Below are 14,854 nucleotides of genomic sequence, written 5' to 3' on the forward strand. Positions count from 1 at the left end.
TCTTCCTCCAACACCACATTTTGAAACTCTAAATATTTCTTTTCAACTTGTGTAATGGCCAAGTCTCTGTACCAAACAGTCCAATACTCTATATATGGCACTTGACCAACTTCTTTCCTAGTCTAGTATTAAACCTGCTAGTTAGGAATGATCTTTTCTTTTGAATGCTTCTTTGGCTATGGCAATTCATGGCCTGATCTGTTTGGTGTGGTAAGCGTGTCTCGTCAAAACTCTTTCCAGATATTTTAAATTATCAACCGCTTTAAGTTCTCTTTGTTCTGCTCTTACCCGCAAGAGCGCGTTTCTACAGGATATTCATATGAGTTTCGATTTTTCGATGTTAATTTTCATTTCACATAGTTTCCCAGTGTCAACCATTTTGTCCATCATCTCCTGTAGTCGTCTTCGGTTCCAGCTATAATAAGCGTGTAATCTGCTATCTTTATGTTATTCACTAATATTTAAAAAACGAGGTTGAGCTTAGCGAAGAGTCTTTAAGTTTTCAACACTTGAAAAGAGAGCAGCTAACAATGTCATAACTGATAGAAAGATACCTCGTGGAATAAGAGTGAAACTATGACATTGTTCTATGCGACATTCAACAGTGCCGTGGGAGCAAGACAAAACGTGGAGAGCTTAATATGGCCTAAAAATACCATGATCGTTACCAGTTGCTGCAACACAGAGAGGAAAAGGCATTAGACGTTATTTTGTGTATTGTAAATCACACGATTGCAACAACTTACCAAAATGTAACGGTAGTATTTCTGGTGTGCGAATCCCTATAATTTCATGACCTAGTAAAATAGGTGGTTCTTAATAGGTGGTCAAATAAACAGTGAAATATGGTACACTTTACAGGAATTATTGGACTTTGTATGTCACATGCAGCCGCTCATTATGTTTTTGAAAATTTGCTCTACTCATGAACTCAATAATTGATACCAAAGAATGTTTGAATACATCTGCATAGTAACAGTGGGTGTTCAACGTGTCAGTGATTCGTATTACATGTAATCCAAGAGCATTTCATTTTAAATATACGAGCCTTTCATACTATAATACACCATGAAACAGGATTCTAGATTTATTTCCTTCAAAGGATACGATCATAGTGCAAATCGGAATTATCATCCTTATTCAGTTTACTCTGAAAATAAGTGAGATGTTTGCTCTGCTAAATAAAAAGTGTATACACAAACCGGTTCATAGAAATATTGGTAAATATGCAAACGTAGAAGAATGGTTAACCTTCTCACTTTTAAAGTTAAAATAGTTCGACTTATAATCCTAGGTCATGTCCTTCTTACTGAGATAGTCTCTTTACTTTAATCCTACCAATGAAATGGGACTGATGCTTTACCATCTTTCATTACTGTTTTGAAGAAAATTGAATATTTCTCTGAATTCTTGCTCACAATATGTCCCTCACAATATCAAATCAGCATTGCACTCTCTCGATATCAGTCTGGTTCACATTACCAGACTCACAACATACTCAATCAACTTCATGTTTGTGATATGAATTAGAAATCACACTTACTCAATCTGACGCTTATAGAATCTTTCACCACCCTCAATCAACCAAGTGCTCTCATAATTTGACCTAAAACTCAAACTTAGAACTTCTCACATTCTTATCATACTATCAGTGTGATGGATTAAGTTTACAGTAATAAGTACGTTCGTTTTTGTCTTATTTTTTCACCTAATATTTTAAAAATGAAATAAGATATCAAATTGACTTTAATTTAAGAATTGCAAACCTTCAAAGGCGTTAATGTGTAGTTGAAAAAGAAGGAAAAGCTACACGAAACTAAAATTTAAACATGAATATTCAAACAAAATTCTTTATCTAATAAACCTCCTCCTGTTCTCTCACTATCTGCTTAAAAGTGTAGAGGCCTTTCTTTTGATATGCGAGTGTATAAAATTGTGAACCTTGAAAGATATTATGTTAATAATATTTATGTATAATGCACTGAATGATTTAAGCCACGACAAACAATACTTACACTCTTACAATTCTAGGTTACGGGTGAACTTAAGGAAAGTACCGTATGTCGTCCGATTTGGTTTAATATAAATGAAAGGAGAATGAGTTCTGGATATGTTATATAAGAGTCTTATTTCTGAGAATATATAGGCATATTTCTGCATTATCACAGTTCTCCCACGTTAAAAGATGGAAAATATATTTTTGCCGTATCCGTATGCAAGTCATATTTTAAGCTTCTGGTCACAATGTTGTCTATCAAACACACTTTCAGTACTTAACTGAAGTTCCCTACTCACCCCTCGGTAATGCCTGCAAAATCTATTGTCAACATTCTTTAGGAAGTAATTTTATTGGGTGACATACGAACAATGAATGTCTAGAAACTTCTGAAAATTACTGTATAGAATTGATAGCCTATTCTTCTCCTCTTAGTTTCCCGTATTTGTGTATAAACTATTGACATGTTTGTACAAATATGTAAGCATATACCGGCCAGTATTAGTTAACCGCTCTGCGAATATAGATATATATATTTTAATTTTTAAAATATGGAACTCGCAATTGATTTTTAAGGAACTATTAAACAATAATTGCAGAAAGGACCTGAATCTATTTTGTGTAGCTTTGAGATACATACATTAAAGAAAAACTTTTAAATCGAGAAATGCAAATCTTTTTTGCCTCTACCTATAGTCCAATGTTACGTTCACACCGTTGTAGCAACTTCGACATTTACGTTTTCTAAACATGAAGTTGTGTATACTCCTAGAGAATCAGACAAGTTCATATTATTAAGTCACTTCGTACGAAGTGATCCAATAAAGGTTACTTCAACATTTAATAATCAAATGATATTGTACTTGTGTATTTCGACGTGATTACAGACTCCAAAAATAATGATACTGATATTTTTTAAATATTTTTTGTAACTCCAATGGCAGTCATTTTTGCTGGATAACACCGAATAATTCTAGCATTTTAATTGATTTGCTTTAACGTGTAATTTGATAAAACAAAAACGATTTTAATCACGAAAAACAGCCTATCTTATGTTTAGTACATATTTAATGAAATTTCTAATCCAAATCCGCCATAACAGTTTACATCGAAATTGACAAATTTGCATAGTTTGAAGCCATATCACCAGAAGAAGGAATGTAATCTCAGAATTAGAAATATATATTTTAAAAATACACGCTAAATCTTGTCTCAATTCCTAATTTTGTCATTTAAAATATCCTCATAATTGATGCGTTATTTCTTTTTCGAAATGATGAAAATGAGAGTGAATTTAGGGACTAATAGTAAGTAAACAAAATTTTTACTAAAATAAGTAAAATTCAGGAGTCTGTAAAATAAATTTGAGAATTACGTGGAACGATTAAAAGTTTATTTTTTTCCATTTTTCTGTATTGAGAATAAAGAAAACTAGAACACAAGAAATATGACTACAATGGAGCAAACAAATATACAACTCAGATATTATCATTATATTATTTCAGATTTCCAAGAATCTTAGATGCAAATCCACTTGTCATCTTTAGCATAGGGAGTATAGATATAGTCCAAGTGGCACACTATGTCATACATCCGCATCTCGTGATGGTAACTACTCGGAAATGTAATGTATTTCCTCAATTGTTGTTTGTTCTACTGTTCCATCTTTGCAGGATGCAACCGCATTAGATTACTATTGAGCCCAAGAATTTTCTAAATAATACTATTTTTTATTTAGTTATGAGATTAATAGATCACTGATCTCACTCAGGCAATACTATTTATTTCATTTTACATCCATATTTATATCTGAAAATAAATGAATAAGATATGAATCCTATAACATTTGCTAATATGCTGCTAAATATAAGATAATTTATAGAACAAACAATTTCTTAAAAAACTTAGTAGGGGCTTTGCATTAAAGATATTAATCATCACAATATTAAGCAACTAGTTTTTATAATATAAATCAAGTGATTTTGTCGCAAATAAATATATAACTCTATCTAAATGTGATTGCAGAGTGGATTTTTGCCGATTCGAAACGTTTCAGTATTCGCGCTACCCTAGCCAGCTGTTTTAAGTTGGTCACGTAAAGTGTACAGAAAAATTTGGGCAAGTCTTTAATTTGCCTAATTGATGTCTAGAACAGGACCCAATGAACCCCTGCGGGACTCTTAATCCGTTCCTAATACTACTTGTACTACCACTACTACATTTACTACTACTAGTAGTATTACTATTACCACTATTACTACTACTACTACTACTACTATTACTACTACTACTACAGATGTGTTTAAATTATTAGACTCAACATTCATTTTCTGAATATTTTACTGTTCTTACAATATTATGTGAGAAAATACGCTTGATCTTAGTTCAAATTACTATTTTGTAACTCTGTCCTAATTTCTAGTGGGTGTGGCATATGCTTTTCAATATCAATAAAACAAATGCGTACTTAACATTCAAATATAATTAATTACTATAAAGCGTGTATATCAAAATTAGAAACAAAAAATTAAATGGAATACTTAGAAGAAAATTATCTCTCACACAAAGATTAATATTTCTTATGAAATCACTTATTCTTTATATCTACTTTTGTCTTTTATCCTTTGTCTTTTATCCTTTGTGTATCTATGTACGAGTTTAGAACATTTTGCCTTCAAGTCAACATCGTGATACCACAAATTGTTTGTTAATCTCCTTGATCAATTGAAGTTTGATTCTAATGTGCTTCGTCTCTGGCTTTTTTTCATGTAGCTCTAAAAGTTTTCAAACGGGTTCATATCAGGACTAGTGCCTGGCCACGGAAGAACACTAATTTCGTTGTCCTCGAAGAATTTTGTCACAACTTTGGCTCGGTGGCATGGGGCTCCACCATGCATAAACATGAATTGTACATCATCAAACTAGAATGCAGTTAGGGAAAACAGTTCTTATTGAAGAACTTGTACGTATTGGTCATGCTTCATTGTCCTCTCTACTATATACAGTCTTCCAGGCCCGAAGACAGAGATCACACCCCAGACCATGACTGAAGTAGGATGCTTAGCGTTTATTAAAGACATTCTAACTCGAATTCCTCCCAGGTCAACGTCGCAAATATTGTGAGCATTCATAAGACACAAAGATACATGATTCATCACTGAAAGACACTATTCTCCAATCGTCAGCAGTCCAATATTCTAGGCCTCGTGCCCATTCGAGGCGCTTCTTTGCCATGATTGGAGTGGACTCTAATTTTGGTTTTCTTTCTTGACCTTGTGTGCTTTTATTCCCTCGGCACAAAGAATCCTTCGAATACTTTCAGGCCAAATGCCTGCGCCATACTCAGCCACTTTTATGCTTAAGTCTATTAGATATTGCACTTCTGTTTCCGAGAGCCAATCTTTATAGTTTTATGATGCCTCTTAGCAATAGCTTTGGTTTTCGTCAACACTTTCCAACCCTATTTTGGCTCTTGTTCACTTCAACAGAGATTCTACTCACAGATTTTTGTTCTATCCCAACTCTACTAGCAATGTATTGCCGTGTATATCTTATTTCCACCAGAAGTATTTTGTTAACTTTCATTTGACGCGGAGAAAGATCTTTTGCTTTTCCCATTATGCTGCAATTACAGGACTACACAGAATGAAAGATTGATACACGAAACATGTCACGATCATTTTAAACTGGCCCATTCGAACTATTGAACACTCTGAATGTCGTCAATTTCTTACGACAGTAACCGCAACACTTCAGACTGTAACTTGTTGACAGGAACCCAATAGCTATCTACAACTGAAACACCACTTTCATTATTCCCACCATCACTAATACCATATGCTGTTCAAAGGTGATATCACCACTTCAACTGTACAATAAAGAAATGAAGGATCCTATATGGGTGGTTTAACCATTAAACTAAATGTTCTAGAACTCTGAAATTAGGACTCCTACATCAATTTTGCATTTCTCGAGCGTGAGTCTAATAATTTGAACACGTCTGTACTTTTACTATGGATCTGTATAGTAAAACTGCAACCTTATTTTAATGAAAAAATGTTATGAAAATTTAAAAAATAATCGTTAAATCACTTTTTGAGTATTATTTTCTATCTTATTTTAATGAAAGAAGTGTTGTAAAAAATTTAAAAATAAAAAATATTTCCTTGGGCCGGGTTTGAACACACGTCAAAAAGATTTTCATTACTACCATGTTGCTCTAGCTCACTCGGCTACGAGAGCCATTTATATATGGTCATGACTTGTGATGTCCTGTCTGTATCGGCCTATAAGACCAGATGGTACCTGAAACGTTTGGGATCCGGAAATATGCTTGCAGCGTAATGTGCAACTTACTTACATGATTAACTTCTTCAATAATGTGATGTATTTGTATCATTAATCTTAATGGTCAGTGTATAGTAAGTAATTAATGATATACTCTTCCAATACTAAAATTCAGTATTTGATATAGTATTTCAGTATTGGAATCGGATCAAAAATACACCTTACGCTACGAGTATCTTATCGGGAATGCGAGAAGTTGACAAATAGTCATACATTGTAACAACTCAATACATAACTTAAAAGTGAGGACGTTACATGGTAAATTAATTCAATAAAACGAAATGGTTCAATAAAAATGTTGCAGAAACCAAAATATAAAAATAAGTAAAAAAAAAAGATAAGTTAGAGAGTGAATGGGTCAAGGAGTGCTCAGACATCTGATATTGAGATCTGAAAGTTTCAGTAGTCTCCTGGAATTGATGTTGGAGTTCTGGCTATGTGAGTTCCGCCAACGTTCATGGGCTCCAAGATTTTGGTTCCAAATCAAGGATCTGCTTCTGGTTCCTCTTCAAGATAATTGACCTCGCTCTCCGGTTTTTTTGTATGATGGCCAAAGTCTTCGCGGACATGGCTCTCCTTGGTTTCTGGTTGTATCTCTCAATGTCAGGTGCTGAGGTAAAAGAGTTAAGGTTGACAGAAAAACTGTTGAAGAAAAGTTAGCAAAGTGGTAGTACACGAAAAGGGAAGTGCTTCTGCCGCTTATTGCAGTCTGTTTATACATAAGAAATACAAGAACAAGTGTCTTCCAGTGATAGTATGATATCCGTAAACAGACAGTTACTGTCCTCTACTGGTGTTTTGGGAAGGCCTGTTGTCGATGGTCTGAATATGAAATCAGGGTAGGTCATAATATTACTATACTCCCAATATCAACTATAACTCAAAATCAAAATGGTAACATATCTGACGTCGAAAATTGCATATTCTTGAGGGGGTTGATGGAAACTGCTGCTCCACTAATTTTCTAGGATGGCAACATTGGATATCAGCTGGAAGAGCGGGATGATTTGCTAAAGCGAGAGTTCCGATACTGAAGTCATCTGAAATCTTCAATTCAGTTGTTGGTCCATTGTCTGGAAAGTCACCTTTCTGGTAATCATGCACGCATATTGTGCATCATGGATGATTACCAAAACGAGAAAAGAATTTTGTGTGCTAAATCTTCCATTGAAAAATATCAGGTATCAGTTTTGAGAAGGAGTAATATAAGATTTAAAAACATTTTGAGTGAAATCTAGAGTGATTGAGATTCAATTCTCAAAAAATTGAAGTGTTGTATTCGAACATACAATATAACAAACTACACAGTTCGAATAATGTAAGTAGTTTGCTTTCAATCGAGGCATTACCAAAAATGAAGAAATCATTTTTTCACTAAAATCATTACATAAATATGTCTCTTTCCTGATAGGAGCCTTGAGCCAAGCGTTATTGTGCGCTTTACTCGCTCCTTGAACAGAAAATTGTTTAATGATCAGGCGCAAAATAAACGTATTGATTTGAATTATTAATACTAGAAAAGTCTCTCGAACTTATATACAATTTCAATAAATAAAGAAATAAGTAAAATGTATATTCACAGAGAACTTATTTTAAAAAATGGAAGATTAGAATTCTAAGGATTCTACTAGCATGGCTCGTCAAAAACTTTACTCAAAATGGCTTTAGTACCTCTCAGGGTCCTAATGGTACACAGTTGAATGTATGAATTTTAAGTCGTCTGATTTGTCCAATTTTAGCTTCCCCTTTATTGGACACTAAACAAAAATCACAAATCCGTAATAAACAGATTTGTGGTGAAGCTATCTAATCAATTATGGCTCAAAATATGCATATACAGAATACAAGAAGCTTTCTACTTATATATCCCTACTATATAATATATATGTCTATTTTGTCATTACAAATCACAAATGGTATACTTCAGGGAAGAAGCAAAAAATGCCCAACAAACTCTGATATTGCTAATTCCAGAGCGTAGAGGTAATATTTCCAACCTGCTTCCTAATTAGTACAATGAAATATGAGCAGCGAATAATAATTTAAAAAAGCAAGAAAATTAGTCGAATTTTAAATTTAAATGTGGGGTGTCATTTCTGTCTGCAGAATTTTGCATAGATACAAAGTTTCTGGATGAGATGGATATGTATACATATAAATGCTCCCAGTCCTAGATGAAAATAGGCTGGAAAATAAGTATGTACAAAAGGAAATCTAGCTCAGATTATAATCATCCGTTCATAACAACAGTAACATATTAAAACTTCACAAAAAATTCTGGAAGCTTCTCTGAGTACAAAATGATATATAATGTAAATGTTTATAGTACAGTGAAAGAAAATCTAGATCAATATCATTTTACGTCCAAAGAGTGACAAATAATTTTTATCATGTTTGGTTTTAATTGTAATATGTATTCCGTTACATATGCTTCAAATTTAAAGTTCGCAACGGAAGAAAAAATGGTGAAACAGCAAGGTTATCATATGAAATGGAAACATGAGATAGAATTCGCCTCAAATGATAAGAGCAAAGCACGTCTTTGATAGCTGCAGAGAACAAAACTGCTCTGACAAGGAAAGCTATCCAACTCCTCGACGAGTATTGCATTGAAACTTGCGCAAGTGGAAGGACATCACGAAAGATGTAAATATGCTTACTCCTACGATTCACAAGGTCCTCGAACAGGAAGTAAAATGATCTCCCATACCCCCTGAAAGTTATGTACTCTGGTCATGCATGCCAGAATGTGATACACTGGAACTTGTTATCTCACGAAGACAAATATTGCAAACTCAAAGTGATAACAGTCGGTGGTGATTGGGATCTCGGGTACGTCATTGGTGCGAATCGATGTCAAATGGAACACGATACACGATCGTAAGTCCCAAACGAACACATTTACCCTGTGGAGAAAAGGACACGCTGAAAGCACAGCGCAAAAATGCTTTCTATGATTATTATTATTGTCATTAGTATGACAGTTATTATTATTATGGATAGCTCACGTTGTGAGTAAAGATTAGCACCATAATCTACAAAAATGTAAGGTTAGTTTATAATGTTGATAAATGTCTGTTCCTTGTAAATACTTGTAAATACAGAGAGAGATCAAGCAACAAGGGTTCATGGGAAATTGTAGCAAATGAACGGGAAGCTAAAGGTTTAGTGTCTCGGGCAGGTAGTCCACTGATAGAATGTCATTAAATTGGTAGCTATCCATCAAACAAAATAGCGAGAATGAATTTCATCCGAATCGTGACGAATGCACACAAATTTATATTTGAAACCGTGAGAATGCAATCTAAATAAAATAAACATACAAAACATAGGTTGTCTAGTAGTGAGATTTGTAAATACACCAAAAAAACTCACGCAGACGTAAAGATTCAAAAGGTTCAACTTAATTTATCATAATTCTAGTCATGACAATAACATAACAGCGTTTGAATCTAGACTGACATATAAGGCGCCGGATGGCAAAGTGGCGTAAGTTAGTTTTGAGACATTATGAGGTGCTGAGACTATTTATTAGAATCGATATAGAAAAAGCGAACAAAATAGGTTCTTTGTTGTGCCATCGTTTGGCCTATGGTCCGGTCTTTTAATTCTGAGATACGCAACGTTGCCATTCAGCAGGTATGATTTCAAGTTCACGGAAATGACTTAATCTCACTCATTTTAAAAATGACTTATGCCACTTTGCCATCCAATGCCTCATATAGCATTTTGTATTTGCACGTCAGTCAAGTTGTTAAAGTGGGCTTGTAATCTACCAAATACGAAATGACTCCCATTGAAATGCAAGGAAAGGGGCCACTATGTTCAGAGGTAGGGGATGATCTTCGGCGTCCCTAGTGCGATAATGCATGCTCCTATATGCAATCATGTTGTCCATAATGAAAATGTAAATATAAATTAACCAAAATAAAATACTGGATATAATAAAATAAAATTAATCTATTTATAATGAGTATGTACGCAAAGTAGTAAATAATATCCGAATAAAAATAAGAAAAATGCAGAAAATTAAATCTTAGAATTCTACAAATCTGCAAATATCACTGTAGATTCATACTTACTTAAAAAAGAAAAAAACTAAAAAATTACAAAACCAAGAAATTGTATAAAATAAAGAAATTCTTGTCATACAAGAAAAGGCAACATTTTGACAATCTTCCAATACTAAAAATTAGTATACGATATATTCCTTATTGGATTCTGCGATCAAACAAAGCTATACTTTACTCTACGAGTATTACATTTGGGATGCGAAAGGTTGACACATAATCATATACTGTAATAACTCAAGACTTAACTTTAAAGTGAGGATGTTTCATAGTAAATTAATTAAATAAAACCAAACGTTTTTATATAAATGTTGCAGAAACCAAAAATAAAATAAATAATAAAAAAGTAGGTTAGAGAGTGAGTGGATCAAGTAATGCTCTAATATCTCACATAGAGATGTGTAAGTCTCAGTAGCCTCCTGAAATTGATGCTAGAGTTCTAGCCCTCTGACTTCCACCCTGCTTTTCTTAGAAAGAAAATCTTCAAAGTGTATGTACAAATTTGTATATAATATATGATGCTTCTGTTTTTGATTGAATGTAGTATGTGCTTCATATATGTGTGATGAAAGGAGAAAAATCTATCTTTATTTCTTTTCTTTAAATACGTACTTTCTTCCAAGACTGACTAATAAGTTTGAAAGCTTTGATTATAATCATTATAATCATTATATCAATAATTATTGATATAATACCTCTATATCAAGTCCAGGGATATTGTTTAGATATATATTCCTAACCAAAATCTATTTGATTACGGAGTTAACATTCAAATGCAATGAATTTTATTTTTCATTTCTTCTAGATGTTTCCACTGCAAGAGCAAGAGCACCATTTCATATGGATACCCACTATTGTGCGTGCACCTATTACATTTGCATATTCGTTAATTTCGAACCTTCCAATTGCTAAAAATGTAAGTTCAAATGTTATTATTTTTTATTAGCTCATATGACACAGTTGAGAAAGATAACGTAAAATTCGTGAATTTTGAAAGCGCGTTTGTGTTTCCTTGAGTCGGGGTATAGGGTGGGGTTAGCAATATACAGTGAACGAAACCCACATCCAAAATGTTGCTCAACTACCATTCTGTCTTCTCTTCAATGCTTCTACATTTCGCTAAGAGAATAGTTTCTTTTTCGACCCTTGACTTTGGACTTCAGTGAACACAGGTAACACTGTGACTTCAGTGTTACTGTAGGTTGTTTTGTGTAGAAAGACATTCTGAATGAGGCACTACACAATCTATTCCTTTAGCCCCTCTGCCTCCTTATGAAGCGTCCTGAGGCCACTTCAGTTTTACTCGAAATGTTCTTCGTCAGAACTAATTGTAGATGTGTTTCATAGTTTTCACAGTTCCGGAATTATATTGAGACAGTAGCTTTTTATGGGCCTTGTCTTTGCTCTGCCATTGTAGAAAAGAGTCCACCAAGTAATAAATTTATACCACACCACATCTTTCCTTAAGTCTTTTCAAAGGATATACTTTGTGACCCCCTTTAGTATTTGAAATATCTGTATTGTCTCCCTGGCCTCCCTCTGGCGACATCACTGGTGAAAACCACTTACCTAAAAATATAAAGCTCTTATTTAAAATAATTGGATACGGATCTCGAAGTTTTTCGCAAAACTCAATATATTGAAATTACAGAAGTTCGACTTACATTGTGGACACGCTGTATGTATGTTCCTGAATTCTATCCGTGCCTATGTTATCAAAAAAATATGACTTCTTGGAACTATTTCAGTATGCAGAATGAAGAATAATAAACTTTAATAGACAGTACAAAGGATCAATCACAAGAACTTTCAATTTCGTCCGGTAGATGTCAACCGCTGTAGGATATTTTCTGCCACCTAAGGGCAAGTTCAATAATATTTTTGTTTGAATAGTAGAAAATGTGATGTGGATAGCTACCAGTAAAGTAAAGATGTTAAGAGATGTTCATAAACAAACTCGGCCGAGATAATGCTTTTAGCTATCTATTGCAAAACACAGAATTCAAAAACTCGTGTGAAGTAACGGACGTACTAACATTACAATGTTATAACTCCCATTCACGTGATACTAATAAAGAAATGTCTTTCGTCAACGCTGTAGTGTATTCTGTCGTCAGGCTGTTGTGAAATTAAGACGTTCGTTGAAAACGCTGTAGTAATCGTCACACTTATTAACCATGTTTGATTTATGCGGTGTCTATAAGAAATAAATATCTGCATCTATTGACAATCTAAAGGAAGTGATTTATTGTACTTCTTGATATGAAAATTATTTTAAAGTACTGCATTAAAGTAAGTCAAAAAGATTTGTAAATTGGAAGGTGGAAGAGAACAGTAGTACTGTGCTACTACGTAAGTAGAAAAGTGTGACACGTTACTAAACCAAGAAATAGAGCTGTAGAAACCAGTTCACCATGTAAGTAAAATACATGTCAAGACTCCCGAAAATTAAAAACCTTGGTGACACTAGTAGTGAACTGGAACGTTAACTATTATGGCTACCAAGTTTGATGAATTTTAGAAAGAAATTACGGTTCTGAAAAATAGTCAGCAGACTAACCAAAAAATTGAAAGCAATTGAAACTGAAATTGTAATTTAAAAGAATATGTTGAAAAACTAAAAGGAAGATACATCTTTACCGTGAAATAGAAATAAACATCTGTGATGATTTAGACCTAAGTGCATGTAACAATTGAATGGCTCCGCCGAACAACATTGCAAGTGACAATAATCCAACTTTACAGAAATCGAAAAAACAAACGATATGTTGTTCATGTATAGGCTTTAAATTTACTATTTCAGTTTCAAACTATGCCTTTCTATCAAAAATACGTAACTCACGTAGTGGGGAATGTCGTTTACCATGTTGTTTTGCTAAAATCTCAATGTGACAGAAAGTGTTGCTTGCAACGTTGTACGGCGGAGCTATTCAATTAATTTTGACATATATTAGGCTAAAGTATTAAAATATAACCGTATGTGTAGACATACACATTTTGACAGAAATTTGGAAAGTGATTCCACTTGTAATATTAACTTAACATGTTATTACTGTTACTATACATGAAGGTTTTTAACTCGAGTAGGTGATGTAATCGTCTTTATAAACGAACATGTAAACGTAAATAAGGTCATAGAACTTGCGATGCATGTCAGATGAACTTGGAAATAATAAACGGTCGTGAAAATGGTAATATCATAATAGCTAACTAGAGATCTTCTAATGGTGACGACGGTGCATTTTTAGAATCCTTGGTTAATGAGCATCCAAACTCGTTATTTTTTCTTTACAATTTAGAGATACAATTTTGATATAGAAAAAAATACTGTGAATATATAGATAGATATTTAAATATTTTGTATACTAACGGTTTTACCTCTTCTGTTAACAACTCTATTAAGATTACAGAATACACTAAATTTTGCATTGATCATGTTTTGTTTTTAACAAATAATGTAGCGAATTGTATATGAGCTATATATAGTTCAAATGTCAGTCACAGACCATTATTTTGCAAATATAAATGCACAAATAACACTATCGAAAGAAGATAAAATAATATATTGCCCAAGTAGTATTGAGCGTCAATTTTTGAATAAAGAATTACAAAAATGTAAATGGGAAACTGTATTTCAATGTATTTGTGTGCACTCAGCAATTAATAACGGTTTCATAATATTAAATTCTATATACGGAAAAGTGTAAAAATTGGCGCTCAAAGCACGAATAATAAATCTCGAAAGCTAAAACGGTGATAAACGAAAGGATTAGTAACTTCCATGCAAGATAGTGCCAAAAAGTTATAAATTACAAACGTAACGTAGAAGTAAAGAAGTTTAACAAAAGATAGAATAATAATGTAATACAATAGGTAAAGGAAGTCACAACTGCGTATTATGCAAAGAACATTTCTGAATGTAAAGTAATACAAGTAAATTATGGACAGTTATTGCTGATATTATTGATAAAAATTATAAAACAGTAACAGACATAAGTGGATTACTTACCGAAAATAGGTTGGTAAAATTTGAAGAAAACCCAATGTTATTACTTAATAGTGAATGAACACTTCAAGTATGAGTGAAAAATTAATGAAAAAATCACTTGAAGAACTTACTTTAAAACTAAAATAAGAGTAAAGAATTCCATCTTTTTCACTTCAATATCTGAAAAAATTGAAAAATTCATTAATCAACTAAAACTGAAGACTACCTAGAATATATTAAATAACTATATATATATATATATATATATATATATATATATATATATATATGAGGGTTGGGCAAAAGTCATGGCAACTATTTTTTTTTTCTTGAAGATACCAGTCCGGTTGGAAAATCTGACATATACAGACGAAAGGACAAGGTGTTAACTACATGTGTGGACAATAAATACCACTGACATATCGTAACACACTAAATTATTACGGTAGTATA

General features: G+C 33.1%; 1 protein-coding gene and 2 long non-coding RNA genes across 4 annotated transcripts in view; 1 reads left to right on the forward strand and 2 right to left on the reverse strand.

Moving 5' to 3' along the window:
* Positions 1-14,854, forward strand: part of LOC145691857 (retinaldehyde-binding protein 1-like) — a 62,837-nt gene that overhangs the window by 32,341 nt on the left and 15,642 nt on the right. The window contains exon 5 of one of the 2 annotated variants that reach the window (XM_081767169.1): positions 11,219-11,329. The exons of the other annotated variant lie outside the window; for it this stretch is intronic. Coding sequence (XP_081623295.1) covers positions 11,219-11,329 — 111 coding nt within the window. The remainder of the gene's footprint in view (positions 1-11,218; positions 11,330-14,854) is intronic. 2 annotated transcript variants of the gene reach the window in all.
* On the reverse strand, positions 3,047-14,491 carry LOC145691859 (uncharacterized). Its single transcript, XR_014132570.1, has 2 exons — positions 14,423-14,491; positions 3,047-3,805 (listed from the first exon to the last, which is right to left on the reverse strand). It is a non-coding gene; the product is annotated as an uncharacterized LOC145691859 (long non-coding RNA).
* LOC145691858 (uncharacterized) overlaps positions 14,493-14,854 on the reverse strand; it is a 41,378-nt gene continuing 41,016 nt past the window's right edge. Inside the window, exon 3 of the long non-coding RNA XR_014132569.1 lies at positions 14,493-14,581. This is a non-coding gene — a long non-coding RNA (uncharacterized LOC145691858). The remainder of the gene's footprint in view (positions 14,582-14,854) is intronic.

The sequence above is a fragment of the Thermobia domestica genome, chromosome 8, assembly GCF_964235325.1.
Source record: "Thermobia domestica chromosome 8, izTheDome1.hap1.1, whole genome shotgun sequence".
Classification (NCBI taxonomy): domain Eukaryota; kingdom Metazoa; phylum Arthropoda; class Insecta; order Zygentoma; family Lepismatidae; genus Thermobia; species Thermobia domestica.